This window comes from Podarcis pityusensis, assembly GCF_964106645.2.
Source record: "Podarcis pityusensis genome assembly, chromosome: 11".
Lineage (NCBI taxonomy): Eukaryota > Metazoa > Chordata > Lepidosauria > Squamata > Lacertidae > Podarcis > Podarcis pityusensis.
Window position 1 is genome coordinate 61501680 of NC_138036.1, and position 24371 is coordinate 61526050.

A 24371-nucleotide genomic window follows, 5' to 3' on the forward strand; every position below is an offset into this window, starting at 1 on the left:
TTGCTCCCATGCAGCTGCTGCCACTGCAGCTCGGGACAAGCACTGGCTCATCCTCCTCTCCGAGCTCAGTGGCGGCGGCACGGCTGAGGAAATGGGGACATTCTGTGATCAAATCAGAAGCCAGGATGTCTTTCATAATTCTGAGGCTGTCCCTGGAAAATCAGGACCTTGGAAGGTATGAATACGTTAAATGCATGGACATGGATGTGTACACGAAGAGTTAGTCCAGTGGGCATATTTATTTTACTTAGAAAACTGACTAAAAGTGCAACAAATCCTTTGCTCTTCTGGATCACATGATAGGCATACCGGCGCACACCAATGGAGACTGCTTCTGCCCTTTGGTGTACCACTTCTTGGAACTATTTTCAAAATAAACCGGGTCCTCCCTTAAAGAGGCCGTGTATTGCGGTGAGACCTGGACAACTGACACCCTGTGTTATGGGTGGGTACAATTGGTCAGCCACAACACCTGATTGGTAGGTCCCTTGAAGCTGGGTTCAAGCTGGCCAATGGGACACAATCCAAATGGTTCAAGGGACCTATTTATGCCCATGCACGTGACCCAGAGCTTCTTCTTTCAGCACGTGCATTCGGAACACCGGCCCACCCCTCCCTGCTTTTAGGGCTTGCACTTGACCTTGCTATGCCGTCGTGTGTCATCTGTCGTTGGGACAGGGGCATGGCAGGAATTTCCCCCACTTGGCTGATTGGCTGTTGCCATTTGGGTTTCGCCTGCCACGTAGCAAATCGTCACAACTTGTAAGGTTGTGGATAGGCTGTGGTTCAGGTGACAGGGATGGGAGAACGCTCTTGCCATCCCTCTGTGAAGGGTATTCCATTAAAGGAATCCAGGGACTCAATGGTTTGTGCCTGTGCCTGAGTCCAGGGGAACATTTGGGTGGTGGAGTTAGCCTGTTCCCGGCTTTCTGCTTATCCAGGTGTTCACCCTAGGCTGAGCTATGCTGGTCCCCTGGATCAGCGATACCTGCATGGCAGGGAGCTAATCAGGCCAGAGCCTATGCAACCAATCACTTTCTGTAATCAATAAAGTTGTGGCCTAAATTCTACCAAAAACCAAACCAAAATTTGAGTCATGTATGAATTTATTTAGGGGGGAGGTTTCTGGGTCTGAACACGCAAATGAATAACCCTCATCATTGTGAAAGGTGAGCAGCAGCAAAATTGCTGTGCAAGCCTTAAACTGGTGCAGCAATTGGACCAAGTGTGGGGCTGATGCCCTCAAGTGATGATAGCAGAGTGAGCTTAGAATCCAGTGGTTCTGAATCAGGCCTATGCCATCACTGCCATGAAAGCAATTGGGCCAGCTTGAGATCCAGTGAATCCTAGGTTGAGTCGGGCTGGCCCCCTCTTCTGCCTTCTTCTTCAGAAGGAAGCTTTTTCTAGCACATGTGGAGGCTGGTGGAGAACACCAGGGCAGGAAGAGGGACAGTTCCAGAGAGGTTTGGATTGCAGTGTAAAATGAAAAGCATTTTCTCCTTTTTTTTTTTAAGCATATGGATAAAATTGACCAGATCTCAATGTTTAGGTGTTTCTGGGCCCAGTTTAAAGTGCTGTTTTTTAATCATAAGGCCCCTTATGACTTTATGACTCAGGATCCCAATACCTTTCAGAGCACCTCTCTATATAGGTACTTATGTGGACCTCTCAGTCTTCATCTGAGGCTTGTCTCCCAAGGCAGAGGGCCTTTTTAGTTGTGGACCCCCATCAGTGGAATGCTCTTCTCTGGCAAGGCCCACCTGGTGCCATCAAGTACATCCTTTTGACACCAGGTTAAAACTTATCTTTTCTCCCACGCATCTGATGGCTGTGTGATGACTGGCTGATGAATGAAACAGTCTTGCTGCTGGAGTTAGTGTTGTTTTTCTGCTGGGCTTCCTTGTGTGTTATTGGAATGGTTTTGTTGAAACATATTATTTTATATGTGATGCCATTTCAGCTTTTAACCTTTTTATCAATTGCTTATAGACTCTTTTGTAGTAACCAAGAAGAGGAGGAGAATAATTTATCTCCCACCTTTTCATGACGTGTTGCATATTGTCATCCTCTTCCTTCATTCCCTTTCTCCGGGTACCCCAAGTCCGGACTTTGGACCCCTCCACCTTTTCACTCTTCTCCCTTGTTCTTCTGACATTGTCTGGGATGGTTAGGATACATCAGGTCACACCTCAGCCTGTCAGGACACGGCGCCTCCTTTGCCTTGCTGGGCCCATCGCTTCATTTCATCTGCAAAGAGGCTGGCGACGAGCTGGCCTCGTTAGACACAAATAACGACAGCAAAGCCAAAGGCAGCCGGCAGTTTCCTTCTCAGTTACCTGTCACATTCCCTCGGCTCTTCTTAAAGCAAGCAGTGCTTTTATTAACCCCGGTCAAGGCCAAGGCTGATGAAGACAGATACACATGTATAGACAACAAAGGCTTTGCCAAAGGCTTTGCTTTCGTTTTGTAACTGACCTGAAACACGGAGAACCTACGACCCATCCTCCCCTTCTCCTGCCCCCTTGGGTCCCAGATCTCCTCCTGCTGAAACTCCTCCTACTTTTCTTAATTAACCAAAACCCCACTGCATGAGATCACTTGCTGCCTTTCAGGAGCGGCATTTTGTAAATTGTTCCAAAGAATTCTTGGCCTAGGCTTCTGCCTCCGATTAATTAATTAGTAGACAAATGCACTAGTCTTTGCTACAGTGTTTTCCACTGGCAATGACTTTTGCCTTTCTGTACCATACACACACGCAATAAATATATATATATAAGCCATCTTTCCAGACCGTGTCCACCCAAGGTGGCAACAATACAACTGTACTACACACATATATAAACACCACCAAAATATAAAAATAGCAATACACAAAAATGTAAACCAGAATAAAACAATTTCCAACCACAGCAGTAAAATTATCTAATAGCAGCCTATCAAACACATCAGTTGTGAGCCATTTTAAACAGTTTTTAAAGACTTTGAATACCGCACCAGAGTGCCCAGGCATCTAATTTTTAAAGATGAGCCTATGTTCAGGGCTTCCAATGGGTGGGCTCATATGGGTGCGGGTGGCCCCTCAAATAGCCTGGCACTAAACCACTTAAGGCTTTAAAGGACAAAGCCAGCACTTCAAATTGGACCTGGAAATGCACTGGTAACCAGCAGAACCAGCACAGAACCACCAGTGTAATGTAATCTGACCACCTGGTCCCACTGAGCACTCTAGCAACCACTTTCCTGCACCAGCTGAAGTTTTCACATAGTCTTCAAAGGCAGCCCCATGTATGTAGTCTAGTATGGGTGTAACAAGGACATGTCTATCCACTACTAGGTCTACTTTTTCTAGGTTGGGTCACAGCTGGCATACCAGGACTCCCATGTGCAAACATGGCCCTTCAAGGAGAATATGGCCCCTGCACACACACCTGATGCACCCCTCAGCCAGTTTCTTTACCCACGGTACCGCCATCTTGTATGGATTAAGCTTCAGCTTGTTCACTCTAACCCATATCAAAATCTTGGAAGCTGCACAATTGCCAAGATAAACATCCTGAAAAGAAAGAAAGAAAGAAAGAAAGAAAGAAAGAAAGAAAGAAAGAAAAGGGTGTGGTGAAACAGGTTCAGATTCTTCTCAAAGAAATTTAGTCTAGAGGTGTGGAGGAGCAAAAGTGCTAATTAAGCAGGATACAGAAATCTCTTATGTGATCCCATCTGCTGATCCCTGCTGATCCTCAGTGGACAGCACTGTGAAGGATCAGCAGCCACAAGGCACAACTGATGAACCAGCCCCACTAACCTACTTGAGGGGACACCACAGATGGCACATCCTTTGGGATAACCCCAAACTTGATGCCCATTGCTTTTCTTATAACCTTGTCTAAATATCCCCTTTTACTATTTTATGTTTTATTTGAACAGCAGAAAATTCCTCCACCAGTTGTATGAAATCAAGCTGACACAATTTGTGACCTACTAAAAAGAACTCAAACCTTCCAGACATGCACCCTGTCCAAGGCTTGGTCCATTGGAAATCTGAGGCAAGCAGCAAAACTAAGTGATTTAGTGAGCTGGCATGGCTGCATTCATGTAAGTGGTTTGTGCATTAAAACAGGAGAAAGCAGGAATTGTTTGGTCAGGAGCCTTATCACACCTTGAAGGACAAAGCTGAGGTGGGTGGCTGCCATCTCATTCACTTTGCATATGCATCCTCTGTGTGCCATGTCTGCTGCCCATTTTGTTCCATACTTTGCAACGTGTGTATCATTGCTTAAGGATCCTGAGAGATGCCTGAGAACTCATGGGTTCCAGGCCACCCTATAATTGCACCATGGGTTTCTACCTGTGTCAGGCCAAATCTTTGCACAGCAGGTACTTTTATCAACAAAGATCTCATAGGATGAATGGTTCTTCTCAGGTCTTAGATTGGTACGTCTGATATACTATGCACTAGCTTAGACCAGGGGAGGACTTTGGTAATATGGCACCCTGAGCAATGACAAAATTTGGTGCCCTGCCCAATATTTCATATTTTCATGCCCCCTCCCTCTCACCTTCCGTTCTGAGACCCCTTGGCTCAGCGCCTGCACGGGGAAACCTCACACACAGCCCTAAATCCAGTGTTGCATAGACTATCTTGGGAAAACAAAGCCAAGAGTGTACGGAAATAATGCCATTTAATTTTTTAACTATATATTCTACATATATAGTCTATATCTTCTGCCACTCTGCATGAAGGATGCTGAAAAATAGTTCTCTCTTTTTTTGTTCAGAGGCCAAAACAAGGCATGCTGCTGACAACATGGATAGTAGGCATTGTGGAGAAACCACACCGCTCTTGGAGGTTTCTAGTGGAGGCCGGTGCTGTAGGCTTTGGATGTATCACAGAAGTTGCCCATAACCAGGCAGGGCTTGATGTTATGGCTCTTAAATAAACCTGTACAGCCTCCACATAAGGACAATAATATGTTGAAGTGAAGCAGAATGGGCAGAGTAGGGTTAGTAGAAAGCCTTTGGCTTTGGAATCTAGTTTGAAATGCATCCAAATGAAAATAGGAACTGGAATTTAACTCCAGATGGTCTTTGATGGCTTCTCCCAGATGCAAGTTAAATATTTACTTACAGCATCAAAAGAATAGCATTTAGCGAACTTTCTGGCTGTATCCATTCCTCCACCTAGCTCTTAGCTGAAACTGAGCCCTTCTTGGTTAATGATCCGTTTTCTTTCTGTAGCCACCCCTCCCCCAACCTTCAACCTCTCCCTCTCCCTCCCACCACCCTCATTAGTTTAACTTGAGTTAATTAAGACTAGTAGTCGACCTTCAATCTCTTATGTGTTAAAACAGAACAATCCCAAACAGAAAGACACACAGACACAACTATGTGATTTCATTGTCTCAGGGAGACAGAAAGCCAGTGGGGCTTCCTTTATCAAGGCTAACATCTTCCCGATGCTTAATCTGGCTGGTTTTAAAACGTCCTGCAAATACAGGATCTAGGATAACAATCTGTCCATGTTTCCTCTCACCACCCCCATTTCATCATTGGTAAGAATGAGTGAATTGGATTGACATGGAGGTGATGGAAGAAGAGAAATGGTCTGGACGTCAAAATGACAATGTATATTACATGGTTAACAGAATAAATGGTATGTGCAATAGCTGTGGGTATTTTCATCTGCTATGTCAAAAATAAGTTCCTCCTCCCCCTCCTCCTCCAAGTGTATCATTCAGTTTCCTCCCAATGGAGATTTAGTGTTTGCTTGAAGGATCTGTTTCTATGAGTAACCTCACTTGATAAACAGGGGGATGAAGTAGGACTCTCGATAGCCACTTGTTGCGGCGACTGCTGTGTGCATATATATAGAGAGGTCATGCGTGATGCTTTGACTGTAGTGTTGATCACAGACTACAGGACGCAGTGTGCTTTTGAGCGAAGTGCATCCCATCTAGGAACTCAACGTGCACGGGAAAAGGTAGGACCTTGGGTTCTTGATTATCTTTATATATTTCTTTTGGGGGGAATTGATTGAAATTGGCACTTAAATCATGCTTACTTTGGAGCGATCTCAGAGAAGATCCTTTACTGCCTATTTTACTGCTCTAATTGTATGTGCAATGCAAACAGCAATGCTATAAAATTGCAGCATGTAGATGTTGGCTTCCAAATGCATCTACACAACAGTGAATGGTGTGATATATGAAGACGGTCTGCTCAGTTTTTCTTTGAAAGTGAAAAGCAAACAGAACCATCATGCAGATAGTTTACAGTACACTTGAGAAGGAAACAGACAGAATTGCTACCCAATGAAATAAAAGGAAATGAATTATATTATATTATATACATTATATATATTATACTCATTATATTTATTAGGAAGGATCTCTTGCTTGTTTATACTTCTCATTAGAAATGGCTGAATCTGAAATAGGAAAAAGTGAGTTGCTGATGATGCCCAAGGCGCATATTTGTAATTATATCAGATGAAATTAGTAAAGCTGATAGGGGAAAAAACCCTGCTTAAAAATGCCCCAGATACTGATGTTTCAGAAGTCTTCCTGGAGTTCCTAAAAGCGATCCAGGCTAGGCAGAACATACTCAAATGCAGACAATGTATTGTTGACTTTAGTGATGTTGAAGTTGAAACAGGATTCATTTATTACAAAAACAGCCACTCTCTCCTAAGTCTCCTTAGAATCCTGCATAATAAGGATAGGTGGACGTCTTATGTAATAATATAATCAAGTTAGCCTTTAAGTGGTTTATTTTTCCATTTCAGCTTTTGAAATGCAGATATGAAATGATTCAAATGGTTCAAAATGTAGCTTTTGAAAGGATTCAAAAGAAAACAAATAAGACTTTGGCATTCACCAGCGGTAGGAAACAGTGAAAGATGCTAGTAAATCTAATGTCTTAAGGGGCGTGCTACATACAAAAGTAAAATGAAACAAATGGATTGCAACATTTTTGTTTTAAGCAAAGCAGCTTTCTAAAATGTAAACTATTGTAGGAGATTTCCTCTATGCAAAGAAAGACAGAATAATATTTGCAATGTTAAGAACCCTGCCCTGTTATAATTTAGACTAAAGTTTTAACTTCAGATATTCATATTTGTTCATGTACTAGACGTACCAATAGTTCTAGTGATGGTTGCCATAAGAACCTGGAATACTTTTAATACATGTTCTTTGATAAATCACTCATCTCATTTGCCTTGCCTCACAATCTATGGAAGTAGGGGAGAAGATTCTGATTAATCAACATATATTATATTAATCAACATATTGCTTGTAAAACAACTTCTTTGTGACTGAGTTTTCCTTGCTCTTCTTTGCAACATTTTAATATTCCTCCTGACAGCTGAATGTGCATCTCAAGCTTAACCAGCAAGTCTGAACGTCGGCTGGATTAAAATAAATATATTTAAAAGTAAAATGAGTTATTATAAATAATATGACTAGGCATGTTTAAGATATTGCAGGTCTGAAAAGTCAAGGCAGAGGCACTAACCTTTGATGACTTTGACCTTCACAGTTCAAACAGAAGCATGTTCGTTTACAACACTACAAATAATTCATTTGTGATTATTTTGCAATCCTAGAACAGTATTTTAAAGGATTTGCTTTGCTTTGCCATTTGCCTTTGTATGTTTCATCGCTTTTTGAAATAAACACATATAAAATGAAATATAATCATTCTTGAGTTTTTCACCCACTTTGACTATTTAATACTTCTTAATAACCTAGGCATAGTATTTACTCTGGGTTAAAATTTTATGGAGCCTTCCAATACAAATGTCTCATTTTCAAGCATCTCATTGATTTTCTTATCATGCTCTTATCTGTCCAAACTCAACTGAAATATTAGGCTTTAAGATGATTTACACATCAGTTATAAAATATGTTGTAAGTAAATGCCAATATTTTAACAGAATGTACTTCTGTTTTGGATGATACCCTAAGCACATTTTGGGAAGCAATCTCATTTAAATAAAAACAGAGACTAAGGCTGCAATTCTAACCCTGCTAAACTGGGAGTAAGCCTCGTTGAATTCCATAGGACTTAGTTAAGAGAAGATGAGGTTAGGATTGTGCAGCTATTTCTAGATTATGTAGATGACAGTCCCATTAATCTTAATCCTAAGAACACTGACCGTGATCGAACGTATGTACCAATAATTTGCTAATAGAACTTTCTAATTCTAAACTGAAGGTCCATTATAACCCCCATTTAAATTAAAGCTCCCACCATATCCTGCAGGATTTTCTCCTTGAGAATGCTTCCTACCATCCAGTTTGGGACTCCTGCCCTTTCAGTCATTTTAATATTCATGCTATAGATCGCTGAATAGTAGCCAATGTTTCCCTTCTGTTCTTAAATAGCTGGATATAGATTTTGCACAAGCAGTTTGCAGCTGTACAGAAGAATGTTTGCAGATAATAGTACAGTACACCCTTACCCTGAATGCATTCATTATTAGTTTGTTACTATCAACTGTTTCTATGGTGCTTACTTTGATATAAGGATATTAAGGATGGGCATTCCAGGTCCAAACACATTTACATGGAAGTAAGGCCAAGAGGTTTGGGGGAGGTTCCCCTCACCCCAAATTGTACTTGATACTTTTATGATCTAAAACACGCTAACACCTGATCTTATGCACATTTACAATGTGTTCTGCTGTGTTCAGAGTAGACTCGTTGAAATTAATGAACCCACTGTTTGTGTCCATTAACATCAATGGGTCTACTCTGTGTAGCACTAACTTTGAATACCACTCTGTTGTTCCGCAGAGCATATTCCTAGGTAAGTGTACATAGACAGGATTACCACTTCAATGGTTTGTGCAGTTTACCTGGATCTTGTTATCTGTGACTTGTATCCTTCCATTCCCCCAGCTGTACAAGAGCCCCAACTTTACTTGTAACTGGGTTTTCAGGGGGTTCATAGCACCTCTCAAACACCTGCAGATATTTTTTTAAAGCCCTACTCCAGAAAGCGCTAAGGACAAAGGGAACTGCCTTGTACCAAGATGGACCCCTGATCCATTGAGCTCAGGATTGCCCACTCTGGGCTTTCAGAGAAGGGTCATTTGCCAGCCCTCTCTGGAGATACCAGGGATTAGACCTAGGATCTTCTGCATTGCTCTACCACCGAGCTATGGCCCTTTCTGAGCCCAGGGTGATTTGAAAGTGTTTCTGTCACCTCCGCTGTAAAGTTTTCATGAGACACCTGCTGCTTGGACACACTTTGGAACAGTTCTTGCAGGAGGTGGTGGTGTTTTTTGTTTTAGTTTAACAAATAGTGAGCATGATGTAGTCCCATAGTATGAGGCTGCCATTTCTCCTTTAGCAATACAACACTGTATGTCTAGAGACAATGGATAAAACAAACACCAGTAGATGTACTGCTGGAAAGTGTTTAATGGTTAATGTATTTGTATTTCTTTAGAAACTAATTAAAAATTGCTTAAAATAAATAAAGAGATGAAAAGTTTTTTTAAAAAAAGAACATGGGGGTGGGTTGTCTTCCTTCCACCACCATAGTATATTCTTCCTTCTTTTTAAAAAAAGAAACAAGTAAGCTCCCCCCCCCGCCCGGGCAATTTCAATTCCTTATTGCAATATCACATTCCGCTTTCTAACATTATAATAAGATTGGCACTGAGACTGCAAAGCACTAAGAGGGAAGATGCCTCTGTCTTTCTGCAGGGCATCTGTGGGGCGAGTCGTTGCCTATATTGATCCTCCATAAATTTAAGTGCAGTCCCTGACATCGAGACTAGTGGTCATCACCACATCTTCTTTTCTCTCTTCTGAATCTTCTACCAACCATCTTCATTGCATGACTCTCGGGAAAGGAAGGGGGGAAATGGTATCCACACCGTGGGTTGTTTTATAAATCTGTATCATGTCAGCCCATCCTCACCCTCCCCCCCCCCAAACTATGAGGACTCAACACTTGACCTTTTCTTATAGGCAAGCTCCTTCAAACTCGTGATGATTTTGATTGCTTTTTTATTCTTTTTCTAGCTCTACTGTTTCATATTTGAGATGTGGTGATCATAACTAAACACCAGGTGCCAGTTGCAGCCACGGCATAGATGTATAAAAATGCATTATGATGCTGCCTGGTCTATTTTCAGTTTCTTTCTTCCTAATCCCAAGCATGGAATTTACCTTCCTCACTACTGCCACACACTAACCATGTTTTCACTGAGCTGCTAACCTACCACAATCCCAAGCTCTCTTTCCTGGTCAATCACTGCCATCATTAAATATGTGAAATTAGGATTTATTTATTTTTGCCCCACTTAACACATATTTACACCAAACCACATTTGCTATTTTGTTGTGCATCCTCCTTTCATCAAAAGATCCTTTGAATCTCTTATGGAACTCATCTGATTGCATGTCTTACAACAACTTCAGTGTGCTTTTTATTAAATATATGTGGTTGTATGCAATGCTGCCCATGTGTGAAAAAAATGGAGGTCTGCTCACACTGTGGAACTTCACCTTCTTTTCATTCTCCCTAGAGCCCCCTGCACACACTCAACATCTACCCCTGAGGGTTGGGCGGGGGGCTCTAAAGTAAATTTGGGGGGCATGCAGGGGAAAAGAAAGTGACAATCTAGTGTGTGAACATAAATCTGTTCATTCAACTTATTCTTCTGGATCAGAACAAAAGGCCATCTAGGCAAAGGCATCCTGTTCTCACAGTGGCCAATCATGCCTATGGAAAGTTCAATGGCACTTTCCTCATCTGGATCCAGCCCCTGGACCATTGCCGGACCAGGCATCAGACTTCCCATACCCCAACCAGTATAATAAGAGACCAATAAGACTGGGTTTGGGGTCAAAACAGGCCACAACTTTATAGAATACAGATGAAAGAGGTTTGGCTTGGGCATGGGGCAATCTAAATACTTCTGGTCTGCTCACCGAAAGTGACGCGTTGTCAATCCAGGTGGGGGTTCCTAGACTTACATCCAATAGGATGACCCCTGCAGGGACCACCGTCTGGGGGAGTGCCTTCGGCCCTGGCCCTGCCAGGGCACACAGACATGGCCACTCCCCCCATATCCCTTTAACGGGATACGCCAGCTTTTGGAGGGGCAGGCGGAGACTACAACCTCCCGTCCATCCAAAACAAAGGATTGCCCCAATGCTCAACCAGTTGTGATGATTGCTATGAGGTAGGCAAAACCACTGGTTCAGTGCCAATTAGCCCAGTGGGCAAATTCCTATTCCTACCCAGCCCCTTAAAGGACGGTGACCACCGTAGCCACAGCAAAGGCATTGACTATCAGCTTAAACCAAGCGTGGGTAGGCAGGGAAACCCGGCACAGGAACAAACAGGCTGAGACCCCAGGTGCTGGCTGCTTAAATGGGCAAGGGGCGAATCCGAGAGAAGTCCACCGTTGGCTCCATTGGCTCCACGCCCGGCACAGCCCAATTCCCATTTGCCAAAGCAGGGTGCAGGTAGGATCCAGTTCCTGATAGGGAGGGGACTACAGTTTGAAATCCCGTGTCGGGGCCCCACTGAAGCCTCCTCCGTCCCACAATGCCACCGCACGAAAAGGGGTGAGCGGGCTTATAAAAAATGTTGATATATTTCAGGCAATTTGTTTAAGGCATGTGCTTTTAAGATGTGCATGTCCTTATTTGACCTATCTTGACCAAGCTCCGAAAAAATTCAGTAGATCAGCACTGTACACAAGCACAATGCAGTCTTTGCTAAATCATTGCTCAGATGATACAAACTTCCTCTGTAATAAGTTTAGGCTTATCAGTGATTTTCAGCCTTTGGCCTTGAAATAAAATTCTGCCCATATATTGTTTTGCATTTACTAGTTGGCACCAACCCTGACAAGAGTCAATGGAAGTGGCATTAGATTTTCTAGCTTATTTTTATTTTATTTTATTTTGCATGTCTAGCTCAGCATATATTGCTTTGACTATGGACTATCTATTATATCCCTTCAAACATCTTTCGTTGTGAATTATTACTAGGGCAGAGGAGGATGGGACAATCTGTCAAATTCCTGTTTCTCGTTTTTCCAGTCTCCACATTTCCACATCTGATTGCAATTTTTTAAATGTCCTCATAAAAATTAGTAATAGTTTCCCTTTACATATTTTGTGTGCAATTTTACCTAATATTCACTTGTTCACAAGCAATTTTCCCCAATATAATGCAGTTTTGGATTTTATTACACTAATATTTGAGCTTTTATGCTTTTATAGGTTTACCTTTAAATGTGAACTGAACCAAATCTTTCTACCGTGTGTCTCTAACCTATGAGTCCTACTGTTGCAACCTCGTTTGGGGTTTTAAAGCATCTCCCTTTTATAAATTATTGGTAGTGGGGACTTTGAGGATAAATAAAGTTCATGCATTATGCTAGAAATATGAGGTAGGGTGTGCTTTTGTTGCCTAGTCAACAAGAGGTCACTTGCCGTGCTCTGCTAGAAATTACAACACTGTACAGGAAGAAAGGGGAATGTCTCTTTCTGATTCACCAGGCAAAGCAAGGATACTTTCTTCTCTTCCTGCACTATAATGCATGTAAGTCACAGCCCAGAGGTGGAAGTGAGGAAGAATCACCCAAGTGTCTTGACAACTGGGCAACTTTCTGTCTCTTCCTTCTGTACACCGCGGCCTGTGTATCCCTGCAACACAGTTCAGAAAGAAAGGGAGATTACTGCCAGGGTGCAGTGAACCCCATCTAGCCATAGCAGAAAAACCAAGAACCACCGATAACATTCTTGGATTTAAATTAGGCCACAACTTTATTGATTGCAGATGTAAATGAGTTTTGGCTTGGCGCTGGGTAGCTACCATCTCCTCCAGCTTACCTGCTGGAGGGATATCAGGGTTCAAGACTGATTTGGGGTTCACCTATGACATACATCAAATAGGTGCAATTCCCACAGACTTGCCACGTTGGAGAGTGCTATGGTCCTCAGCCCTTGCCTGGACGTATAGACAGAAGCACCTCCCCATGGATCCCTTTAACGGGGTTCCCCACCACCAAGGAGATAGAAGCAGAGGTTTTACAATTTCCCCCCTGCCAAAGACTAGGAATTTACCCAATGCCATATCCGCTCATGTTGTGATGATTGCTGTGAGGTAGGTGAAACCCTCAAAACAGGCCAGTTCTTCTGATGAGAAATTTTCCTCCCTAACCCCACATACGGCAACCATAAGAACCATAGCAAGGTCTATCAAATACCACACAATTGCACAACAGAACAGTGAAAACCATGAAAATATGGGTGGGAGGGAGGGAGATCTGCAGGCAACTGTGGTCTCAGGTGAAGCCCAGACCAGTTTTTATACCCAGGGAGTGGACCTGGGTGAAGACTCCACCAGGAGGTCTGCCTCAGGTCCACCCCCATTGCCACTCCCCCAAGCCCAGCTATGATTGGGCCAAATTGCAGGTGGGCAAATTTGCTAGGAGAGACAGGAGAGCCATCTCTCAGTGGCTGTTGGAGCCATGGACTGGGAGCCAGGACAAAGAAGATGGGGAGAGGGGCTATGTTAGGCTGCAAAAACCACATCACATCTGAAGAGATGAGTGGATATTCAGCTTGAGGTCTAAGCAGCTGGGTGACTCATCCTGCCCACCCTGCACTGTGCCACAACTTTGCTTCTTATATGGTTGTAAAGTTTGCAAACAATCACAGAAGACATGAATTAATTGCATATGTGAAGTTTATATGAGGGTATTTTGAACACCACAAACCCCTTTTCAGTGGTGGAGCTTCATGTTCTGGCACTGGAGGGGGGGGAGAGCAGGTGGGGGCGGGGTGTGGTGTGTGTACTGGGGGCATGCCACCTGCAGGGACGGGGCACCTAGTGCAGGCAGGGGGGCAGCCACGATGGAACCCCACTGGGATCAAGCTGCTGGGGGCGGTGCGCTCCCCCCGCACTCTTCTTCCTCCACCAGTGCCCGCTTTCATTCTAAAGTCTTCACTTGGTGATGCTTTGACTCAGCACAAATTCTTATTGTAAGAACTAATTCTTACTATGAGTGATTGCTTAAAATGCCCCACATACTTTGCTTACCATGACACTATGCATTCTTTTCCAAGATGCAATGTGCAATAATGAGTGCTCACACCTTTCTTTGTGGGCGCCCTTTGCAGGACCACATGCGGCACCTCTGGCCACATAGGACTTGTTATGTACTGAAGTTCTCACCCTGGGCCAGCAGGGGGATACTGTAGATAGTTATGCAAAGGAAGGATCGAAAAGTGACGTTCAGTGATTGGATAGTTTTGTATGCAAATGAAGGATCGAAAAGTGACGTTCAGTGATTGGATAGTTTTAGAAAATGGCAACAGTTACATTGTTCTGGAGCTCTATATAAGCAGGCTGACTGAGCTCCTCAGTTAGTTCTGTTCCAGCTTACAAAATAAAGAGCTGCTTTGGAGAAATTGCTGTGTTGTCTGCTATGTCAACCCACAACTTAACAGGACTCACCAGCTGGTTGGGCTGGCCCACCTCCTTCTCATAGTCATTGGGGGTTCCCACCGAACCCCAGTTAACCTATCAGCACCTTTGGAAGGTGTGGCCAGTTGCATAAATAGGAGGCGGAGCCGGCAGCAAGCATGCGGTTGGCTCCGGAGCTTCACCCACCCAACTCTCCCTTTGTCTATTGCTTGTTTGCAGGTTAACCATTTTTTCTTCCTGTTCAGTGGGCGCTGCTACGGACTTTTGATGGTTGCTGTTGAAGAACCGGGAAGGAATTTCCCTACATTGGCAGGTTTTGCCTTCCCCATAGCAATTCATCACAACTTTGGCAGTTTGAGGCCTTGGTGGAATCCTTTAGTCTATCTGCTGTATATGGGGGGAGGCATGAAGTAGTGACTCACCCCGCCCCCCACAGTGGCGATTCCAGGGTCCCCTCTTAAAGGGGTTTGTAAATAGGAAGTCACTGGCCACACACTGAAAGGTTGTCAGTGAACTCCCCTGCGTTGCGGGGATATGGGGTGGGCTGCCTGCGTACACAAGTGTCTTGCAGCGCACCCTCCCATATCCCATTCACCCTGAGGAGCCCCCGTTCCCCAGCTGCAGGCTGGGAGGGATACGTGCCCAATGCCTAAGCCAAGGTCTTCCTACATCTGAAAGGTTTAATAAAGTTGTGGCCAATTTTTAATTCCATAACACATTGTCACGAGTCATTATTCCTTCTGGTGGTCTCTTGGGGTCAGGGGGTCTCCGCCTGGGCACGCAAAGAAGAAATTCACCCCTTGCACAAGAGGGTGCATATTTTTAAAGATGTAATTTGCTTGGTGTGAACCACAATACACATTGTGCCATTCCCAAACTACAGAGTTTGAGTGCAAACACTGTAACTCTAGACAAATATTTGCCACGGCAGCACACGGCCTCATAGGTAAAACATCTCTTCCCTTGGTAGGAACTCTCCCCTGCAAGCAAAACCTTTTCTGTGCACACAGCAGGAAAACTGTTTGTGCACCTGTGCACAGAGCCTTTCCCATAACAGAAGTTAGCAGAAAACTCACCATGCGTGCTTTGGATTGTGTCCAACAAGAACAATTCAAAGAAAGGGGTGCCAAAGTCTCACTGGGATCGATAGGAACTCAGCAGACAATAAAGTCTTTGCATTCCATTTCTTCCAGTGACACTCCAGAATACCTAACTTTCTATTAATCATCCCTTGTCTGCTTGGAAACCTGTCCTGGTGGAATCTGATCTGTTTGCTGGCACAATTATTATAACCCACAAGCTTTGTAGTAAGTGGAAAGTCAGTAATATTGTTGGATGCTTTATATATTAAGAAAATTTTAAAATGCCATAGCAAGCATTCATAAGCATTCGTAGCTGTTTTGCCACCTGAGACAAAGCAGGAAATGGCAACCCTCAAAAAATCAAAGTATATAGCATCCAAGGCTAATCAATGTATTTTGACACCTGAAGCAGAAAAATCCCATAACTGCAGCAACCTGTGTCTAGCAGTTAAGTATGGGAAGTGGTTTCAGGAAGACTGCAAGTAGGACTGAGCCCAGTGTTGCTCTGGGTCTTCTGTCCTGCTCTACCTGGAGACGCGGGTGGCGCTGTGGGTAAAAGCCTCAGCACCTAGGGCTTGCCGATCGAAAGGTTGGCGGTTCAAATCCCCGCGGCGGGTGCGCTCCCGTTGTTCGGTCCCAGTGCCTGCCAACCTAGCAGTTCGAAAGCACCCCCGGGTGCAAGTAGATAAATAGGGACCGCTTACTGGCGGGAAGGTAAACGGCGTTTCCGTGTGCTGCGCTGGCTCGCCAGATGCAGCTTGTCCCGCTGGCCACGTGACCCGGAAGTGTCTCCGGACAGCGCTGGCCCCCGGCCTCTTGAGTGAGATGGGCGCACAACCCTAGAGTCTGTCAAGACTGGCCCCTACGGGCAGGGGTGCCTTTACCTTTACCTGGAGAGACCCCTGAAAACTGAGGGGGAAATTGCAGAGCGGGAAGGGGCTGCTGGCGGGGGCCTCATATGGCAGCATGTGGCTCATGAAACTGGAAACTCCATGCATCCCCTAACTCCAGAAGGGGTGCATTCAGAGAAGGAGACAATACTAACCAAACCATGTATACATAGTACTAACCAAACAGTTTCACGTGACTTCATAACCCTGAAATGCAGACACTGCACATATTATCACAACAATGTATTCTGTCATATCTAGTCATGCTGACTGGATATATCTTCCAAATGCTGACTACACCACAGTCTTTCTTCAGGATGTCAAGGTTTTGGACAACCATATCTTTGTGCTGTGGTACAGTCAGCATAGGAAGATAACATGCAGTCAGTGTGACTAGAGAGATATATTGTTGTCATCATTTGCACGGTGTCTGTTTTTCAGTGCTGTGAAACTACAATTATTTGCTTACTGTATGTTCTGTTGGCCATAGGCCACATACATATTCTTTGTAAAGTTCTTAAATCTTTTCATATCTATGTTATAGAAATACAATATGTTCATTTAAAATCTTAACTTTATGTATTCTTTTGCAATTTGGGGCATTGCCACATCCCAACTGTGTGAGGAAAGTCCTGCTTTGTTCCTTGCATGAATGGTAGGGTCAGCCCAAGACATTTTGCTCTCTGAGGCAAAGGCTGATATGGTGCCCTCCTGCCCATTTCTCACATCGATGTCAGCCAGACTGACAGCTGAATCTTACTTCAGCACTGATGACAGAACCAGCACCACACCTGAGGGGAGAAGACTAGCTTAGGGGACACTGGGCAGGCTCGCCCCAGGGAGCTACATCACTCCAACACTCAAAGGTTACAGGCTTGAATTTCTTTCTAGGGACTGAAGCCAGATTGTGGTAGTAGCCAAGAATGAAATGCTTTTCACCCGATGCCACTCTTTTTTTCAGACAGAAACTGTCTTGCCTTTATAAAGTTGAAGTATGTATTTTGTAATGTGCCCCATGGCTTATTTCTGGAGTGGCTTTGGCACTACCAAGGATTTGCTGGAACAAGCAAAACTATGAGGGCTTTGAGCTAAACTGGAAGGACAGGACAGGACAGGTTGGTGGTGTGGTTCTGGGCAGCTAGCCATCTTGCTCAACAGGTGAACAGACCTTGGTCCTCCTGACTGAGGTATTTGCAGGGTGTGAACCTTGAATCTGGTTTCAATCTCACAGTGCAGCTCTGGGGCTTATAAAGTAATAAAAATAAAGTGCCAACTAGACTTGTGCAGAGTATTTTTCTTCACCTCCAGTTGACTGCATCCACTTTTCAATTTTTGAATGAGAAAAGACTTGCAGCTTACAGCAGGGTTGCCATTTTTATTGATCCCGTTCCTTTGTCTTTCACAGCAGCCTGGTAGGAGAAATTAAGCAAGTGGAACTGTCTCTGTCGTTAGCTCTGCACACCATGAATTTTAGGCTGCTGATGAAGGCAGCAAAGCAGCAGAGCCAGCAACGGCACAATATTTATGCAAGTGAATTCATGGAAAGCAATGCTTTTCAAATGCACATAAACTGGATATATTATTCTGCTTTCTAACTACATGCAGGAACAGGGAAAATAAAACCTTGCAGAGGCTGGTGTGTGTGTGTGTGTTCTTCAGTATATGTGCACAGCATAGTGGTGCATCCGTGGATGAGTACAAGGTTGGATTTGTCCATCTCTTTGTATGAAACATTATATATTAGATACAAATCTTTAAGAGACGCCAGACATGTTATAAGGCGAACAGCTCTGTGCCAGTCATCTTGTGTCGCAATATGCAGGGCTAAAGGGCAAGGCTGAGCACTTCAAAACCTTGCTGATGTTTCTGAGCATTACCACACCCTGCATCTAGTTTATACCAAAAAATTGTCAGTCATGGAGGGAGGGAGAACATTTTGCACAGAAAGGCAAGGCAGCCCAATCAACATGGCATGCATTTCACAAGGAAGGTTGCCATCTCTATCCCCACCCCCAATTTTTTTTCTCCCTTTAAGTGGCAGAAATCCAGTTAATGCAGCATTCTTCCTAAATATTTTTGGATCTTTTTTGGGAGGGGTGGGGGAGACTGAACTAGGTGCCTTTTTACCTGCAATGTATAGTCAGGAGAAAGGTTTTACTGTTTGCCAGAACTTTACTGCCTAGTCTTATGCATCTTTAAGGAACGAACTCTCAAATGTATACTAACCTGATGCCACAATGCATTACACAAAGGCTGCTTGTCCTTTCACAAAATCCTTCCAGTGGACACCACCTCTCCTACCTTGGCAAAGTGATAATTGCCCGAAGCACCCATCTCTGAAGGTCTCCTGCATACATGACCTGCCTGCTGCTGCCCTAGTTTCCCTCCCATGAATTGGATTCCCCCCCCCCCTGCAATGAGAAATGGACAAATCTGTTGGTTTCACTTTCCCATTTTCCTAATCTCAAATTCATTTCTGCAATCCATTTGTGATTTTTGTTTGTTCATGGGGTGTCCAGAACACTGTCTAGTGCTGTTATGTTGAATGAATTTCAGTTAGTAAGTTTTGAGGACATGGACAATGTGTTTGGATCAGTTAGGACTTGCACTCTGGACCCGTACCTCTCTTGGCTGATAAAAGCTAGCAGAGAGTGGACAGCTGGCTGGGCCAGGGAGGTGCTGAATGCCTCTTTACAAGAGGGGGTGGTCCCTGCCTGCTTGAAGGAGACAGTAGTAAGACCACTCCTTAAGAAGCCCCCCATGGATTCAGAAAAACCTAAGGACTCAGCTGCATTAGTCCAAAAACAGTGTTTTGAATTTGTTATAAACATGCAACACCAGATGGCACCAGAGAGAGAGAAAAAAATCTATGCAAATTTTACATAACATTTTTTCTTTTGTTATAATGATTTAACTTCTGACTTATTTATAGTGGGGGCGTTTCCCCTGTGTGTAGATCCACCCTACCATCGACCATAGCATCCTACTGGCACTGCTTTGTGGTGGTTCTGGCCCTACATGAATGGTGATGCTTGAATAATGCTCTTCAGCTCTGTGGAATCCTCAGCATGGGGTTCCCCAGGGTTTAATTTTATCCCCTATGATGTTTAACCTGAAACAGAGTTTGGAGGAGGTTGCTGACAACATGCAGCTCTACTTCTCCTTTACATCTGCAGCTGAGGCCATGGAAGTGCTGGATCTTTGTCTTGCCTCAGTAATGGACTAGATGAGAGCCAACAAACTGAAGCTCAATCCAGATAAGACTGAGGCTCTGTTAGTGGGTGGCTCCCTAGACCGGATGGCTGGAAGGCTGCCTGCTCTTGATGGGGTTACACTTCCTCTGAAGGAGTGGGTATGTAGCTTGGGAGTACTCCTGGATCCTTTGCTGTCACTTGAGGCTCAGGCAGCCTTGGTGGCATGGAGTGCCTTCCATCAGCTTCAGTTGGTGGCCCAGCTGTGCCACCATTTGGACAGGGATAGCCTAAGTTCTAAGGGACGCGGGTGGCGCTGTGGGTTAAACCAGAGCCTAGGACTTGCCGAATAGAAGGTCGGCGGTTTGAATCCCCGTGACGGTGTGAGCTCCCGTTGCTCGGTCCCTGCTCCTGCCAACCTAGCAGTTCAAAAGCATGTCAAAGTGCAAGTAGATAAATAGGTACTGCTCTGGCGGGAAGGTAAACGGCGTTTCCGTGTGCTGTTCTGGTTCGCCAGAGGCAGCTTAGTCATGCTGGCCACATGACCCGGAAGCTGTACGCCGGCTCCCTTGGCCAATAAAGCAAAATGAGTGCCGCAACCCCAGAGTCGGTCACGACTGGACCTAATGGTCAGGGGTCCTTTACCTTTAGCCTAAGTTCTGCTGTCTATGTTCTGGTCACCTCTAGGTTATATTACAGTGGTACCTTGGGTTACATACCCTTCAGGTTACATACGCTTCAGGTTACAGACTCCACTATCCCAGAAATAGTACCTCGGGTTAAGAACTTTTCTTCAGGATGAGAACAGAAATCGTGCTCCGGTGTCGCAGCGGCAGCGGGAGGCCCCATTAGCTAAAGTGGTGCTTCAGGTTAAGAACAGTTTCAGGTTAAGAACAGACCTCTGGAACGAATTAAGTACTCAACCCGAGGTACCACTGTACTGCAAAGTGTTATACAAAGTGTTACAGACTGTTTGGAAACTTCAGCTGGTGTAAGAATTCATTAGACAGGTTGCTCACCAGGGCAAGATGGTTTGAGCATATAATGCCAATGACTGCATTGGCTGCCAATTAGTTTCCAGGCCCAATTCAAAGTGCTAGTTTTGACCTGTAAAGCATTAAATGGCTCAGAACCACAATACCTGAAGGACCAGCCCATCTGAGGACCTTCTTTGTGTGACCCCTCCATGAGCAGCTTAGAGGGTGGAAACATAAGAACAGGCATTTTCAGCAGTGGCTCCCTGTTTATGGAATGCTCTCCTCAGGGGGGCTTGCCTGACGCCTTCATTACAGATCTTTAGGTGCCCAGTGAAAACGTTTCTCTATAACCAGGCCTTGGGCTGAATACACATTATACAGTATAGCCTTTTAAATGTGTTTGTGGGGTGGGGGTAATTGGTTTGTTTTTGTTTTATTATGTATTTTGTGTTTTCATTTTGTATGTTTATGTTGTGTGAACCACCCTGTGATCTTTGGGATTTAATATTAATTTAATAAATGATAAAAATGAAAATTTATCAGCGTTTTAGTGTTGATTTTTTCCTAATACATATCCATTTTTGTATGCTATTTTGCAAGCAATTTCCTCTTATACAATGCATTTTCTATGTTATGTTATGTTTTATTTTATTATATATGGCATTATTTTCAATAATAATACATTTATACTTTTCTATGCACACATTTTTGTGCTTTTTATTTGCTAGAAGAATAGTTTCACAAAATTTCAGAAAGTATACCTGCTTCAGTTCATATCTTGTTTCAGCAGGAACTGTGAATTAGGTCTGGTCTCACGAGAATCTAAACTAAACCAAATATGCTGCCCATACCTAACTTGCAGCCTAGCTCCAGTAATGTGCTCCAAGATCTTGGCAAACAGGAAACCTGGAGAAGATGGTCTGAATCTTTCTTCTAGTGCCAATTGGAGATTTCCCAATTCCTACAATAAGAGCCTGAAGACTGTGTGTTTGCAACCCACTAGCCTGGAAGTTTAGAAGCAGGGTGATGGCAGTACTACCTAAGGGTTGGAGCCATGGGTATTGCTTCACCCCCTCACAGGCCAGGTGCACACTGTGGGCTCTGACACGGCAGTCATAGCATTGCACTCTGGAAGGCACACGCTTGTATATCTAACGAAGAATAATACATCCTGAAGATATTATTGATGAACCACAAAATCTGATTGTTTTAAAAGTGCTGCAAGGCACTTAGTTGGTTTTGCTGCAAAAGCCGGCATGGTTTCCTGCTTCCTAGAATGTTTCCAAGAGTTATTAAAAATGCATTGATTTGACATATTCAAATTAAACACTCTTTTCAATATTATCACAGCAATTCCTGCCAGGAAAAGCTGAACCTGTTGGATTTTTGCCTGTCTTGTCACTGCTAGAAAGACAGGAACTATTTTTTAAAAAAACAACAACACAACATACAGTTTATATTTGTGTAAATTTCCAAAGCTCTGAAATATCTTCAGAACTCTTTTTAGGTTATCTATACTGATGTTTCTGAGTGTATGTTATTCTTGCAGGTGAAAAGGAGCAGGCTGCTATTTGCACACATAGAGAATGCCACGACCTCATATGGACTTTTGCACCCAAGTACACAGCCTGCTTTTCTAGGTGTTGCACATTAGCTGTAGTCCCCCCCCTCTCTGTGCTGTGCAGTTGTTCGTCCAATCATACTCTTGCATGCAAATATACTATAGCCAGTTCAGATAAAAAGGCACAATTATATTGAAGTGCTCAGTCAGGGCAAATATCACTGAACTTTTCTTACAACCTCCTTTCACCTGTGTTTCAGGAACTAGTCCAAACATGTCAACTGCCCCGGCTTTGCCAGAGCCCCTCAAGGATCTGAAGATTCAGTATACTAAGGTTAGTTATATTTATGTGGCTTAACTTCCCTCAAGCTCTGCCACTGAGGCAATCTCCTTGTGTCTTATTGCTGTAGTCTGTGCAGTTCCCACTTTAGCGGTGGATCTCAGTGCATATAACTTTGTTGCCGGTTTTTACCTATGGATCTCACTGCAGCTTTATTCCCTGATGTCCTCCCCTGTTTCCGCAGAGTGTGGCTGCTGACAGCCATCCTGTTTCGGAATGGTTGCAATTGTTGCTCTGTGTGAATTATGTCTGAAGCTATGATTCTGTGAGCCCAAAGCATTTTAGGGCTTCAGCCTTAACCATGGTACTGTTTGTAGACCTAGGCATATGTACTTGGGAGAAGCCCCATCAAACTAACAGCTGGATCTTATGCATGTTTACTCAAAGCAAGCCTCACTGGGTTCAGTGGCACCTTCTCTGAAGGAAATATGCGTGAGATTGGGGCTTTTTTGTTTTGGGAGATGTGTATAGGATTTGACTGATGCCTAGGAACAAGTTCTGCAGAAATTACAGCATTACTTCCACAGCGGTGTTTCCAGGACTGGATTATAACAGAGTATTAATGGTTTACAGAAAGAAAGATAAAATCAGCAAAGGGGAAAATCAGAATATGTTACTGTATTAGGGAATGTAACAATGATTTATGATTACAATTCGTTACTAAAATATGTAGACTACAATCTTCTGCACATTTACTTGGGAGTAAACACCACTGAGCACAATGGTATTCACTTCTCAGTAGACGTGTGTAGGGTTGCACAGTTTCTTGGGGGGAAATCCAGCAGAATTGTTGAAATGCGAACAACACACACGCATCGCCTACGTACCTGGAAGAGAAGTGCATAAAAGCAGGCCAGCCACTTGAGAGCAATAATGAGATGGACAATCCTTGCTAGTAGACTTTCTACAATCTACAAAAGGCATTGACATGCAAGGCAAAGGGCTGGGGGAAATAAGAAGGTCCCTGGCTTGAGGGCTTGTCTTTAGCCAGCTAAGCTGGAGGACTTGGATGCAGCAGGATGATTCAACCTCCAGTACTGCACAGAATGGCCATAATCTTATTTGAGCTGAACATGTTGCTCAGGTTCTGCTCACAGCGGCATCTGGTTGGGCCTTGTGAGAAGAGGATGCTGGACTAGATAGGCCTTTGGCCTGATCTAGCAAAATCTTATGTTACCATGTCATCTGAAATACTGTGCAAGAAAAGACACCCCCAAACACATTATGTATATAGTTGTTCAGCAGTTCAGCAAAAGTGTTCCTCTGTAGCAAGTTTGGGAATCTGGGTGAGAGACACCTCATGAAATCTGTATTTGCACTGCACATGTGGGATGGGGATGTACATTCCTATCTGCCTTGAGAGCAAAAGGAAATGTGCAGCCCAATCCACTCTCTTGAATCATTGATTGCATAGGGCCTGGCTGCAGCTAGACTCAAGCTAACATATTTAGTATTCAGGCATTAATGTACTAGGAAGCAGAAGGCTTCTCAAAATAAAACTAGATTGTTTTCATGTTCTTCCTATATTCCAAGGACATAATAAACCTGTATATCCAGTTTCCAGAAGCTCTTGAAAGAAAAACAACAGTGGGTTGTATCCATTCCACTCACACAACAGACTTCCACTTGCACAACCAAACTCCCCTCTCTCCTCTCCCAAGTAGCTCCTGTGCACCCTCAGAATCTGCCTCGGGGGGCTGAGAGACCCTTTGGAGCAGATACTGGGAGTGTGAAGGAAGGGGAAATCACACTGCATGAGCAGAACGCCACTCAAAACATGCAGCATTGACTGCAACCCAAAGAGTCTTGTGGCACTTTAACATCTGCTATGGGATAAGCTTTAAAGGACTGCAATCTACCTGATCACATG

The 24371-nt window shown here is 43.9% G+C and overlaps 1 protein-coding gene across 2 annotated transcripts in view; it reads left to right on the forward strand.

Annotated features, from left to right (window-relative positions):
- The first annotated feature begins 5843 nt into the window (after nucleotides 1-5843).
- ALDH1A1 (aldehyde dehydrogenase 1 family member A1) overlaps nucleotides 5844-24371 on the forward strand; it is a 56176-nt gene continuing 37648 nt past the window's right edge. Inside the window, exons 1-2 of one of the 2 annotated variants that reach the window (XM_080972839.1) lie at nucleotides 5844-5974; nucleotides 22422-22495. In XM_080972839.1, the coding sequence (XP_080828965.1) occupies nucleotides 22436-22495 (60 nt within the window). In that variant the 5' untranslated portion in view covers nucleotides 5844-5974; nucleotides 22422-22435. Of the gene's footprint in view, nucleotides 5975-22342; nucleotides 22496-24371 lie in introns of those variants that run through there. The other variant, XM_080972838.1, reaches the window with a different exon arrangement.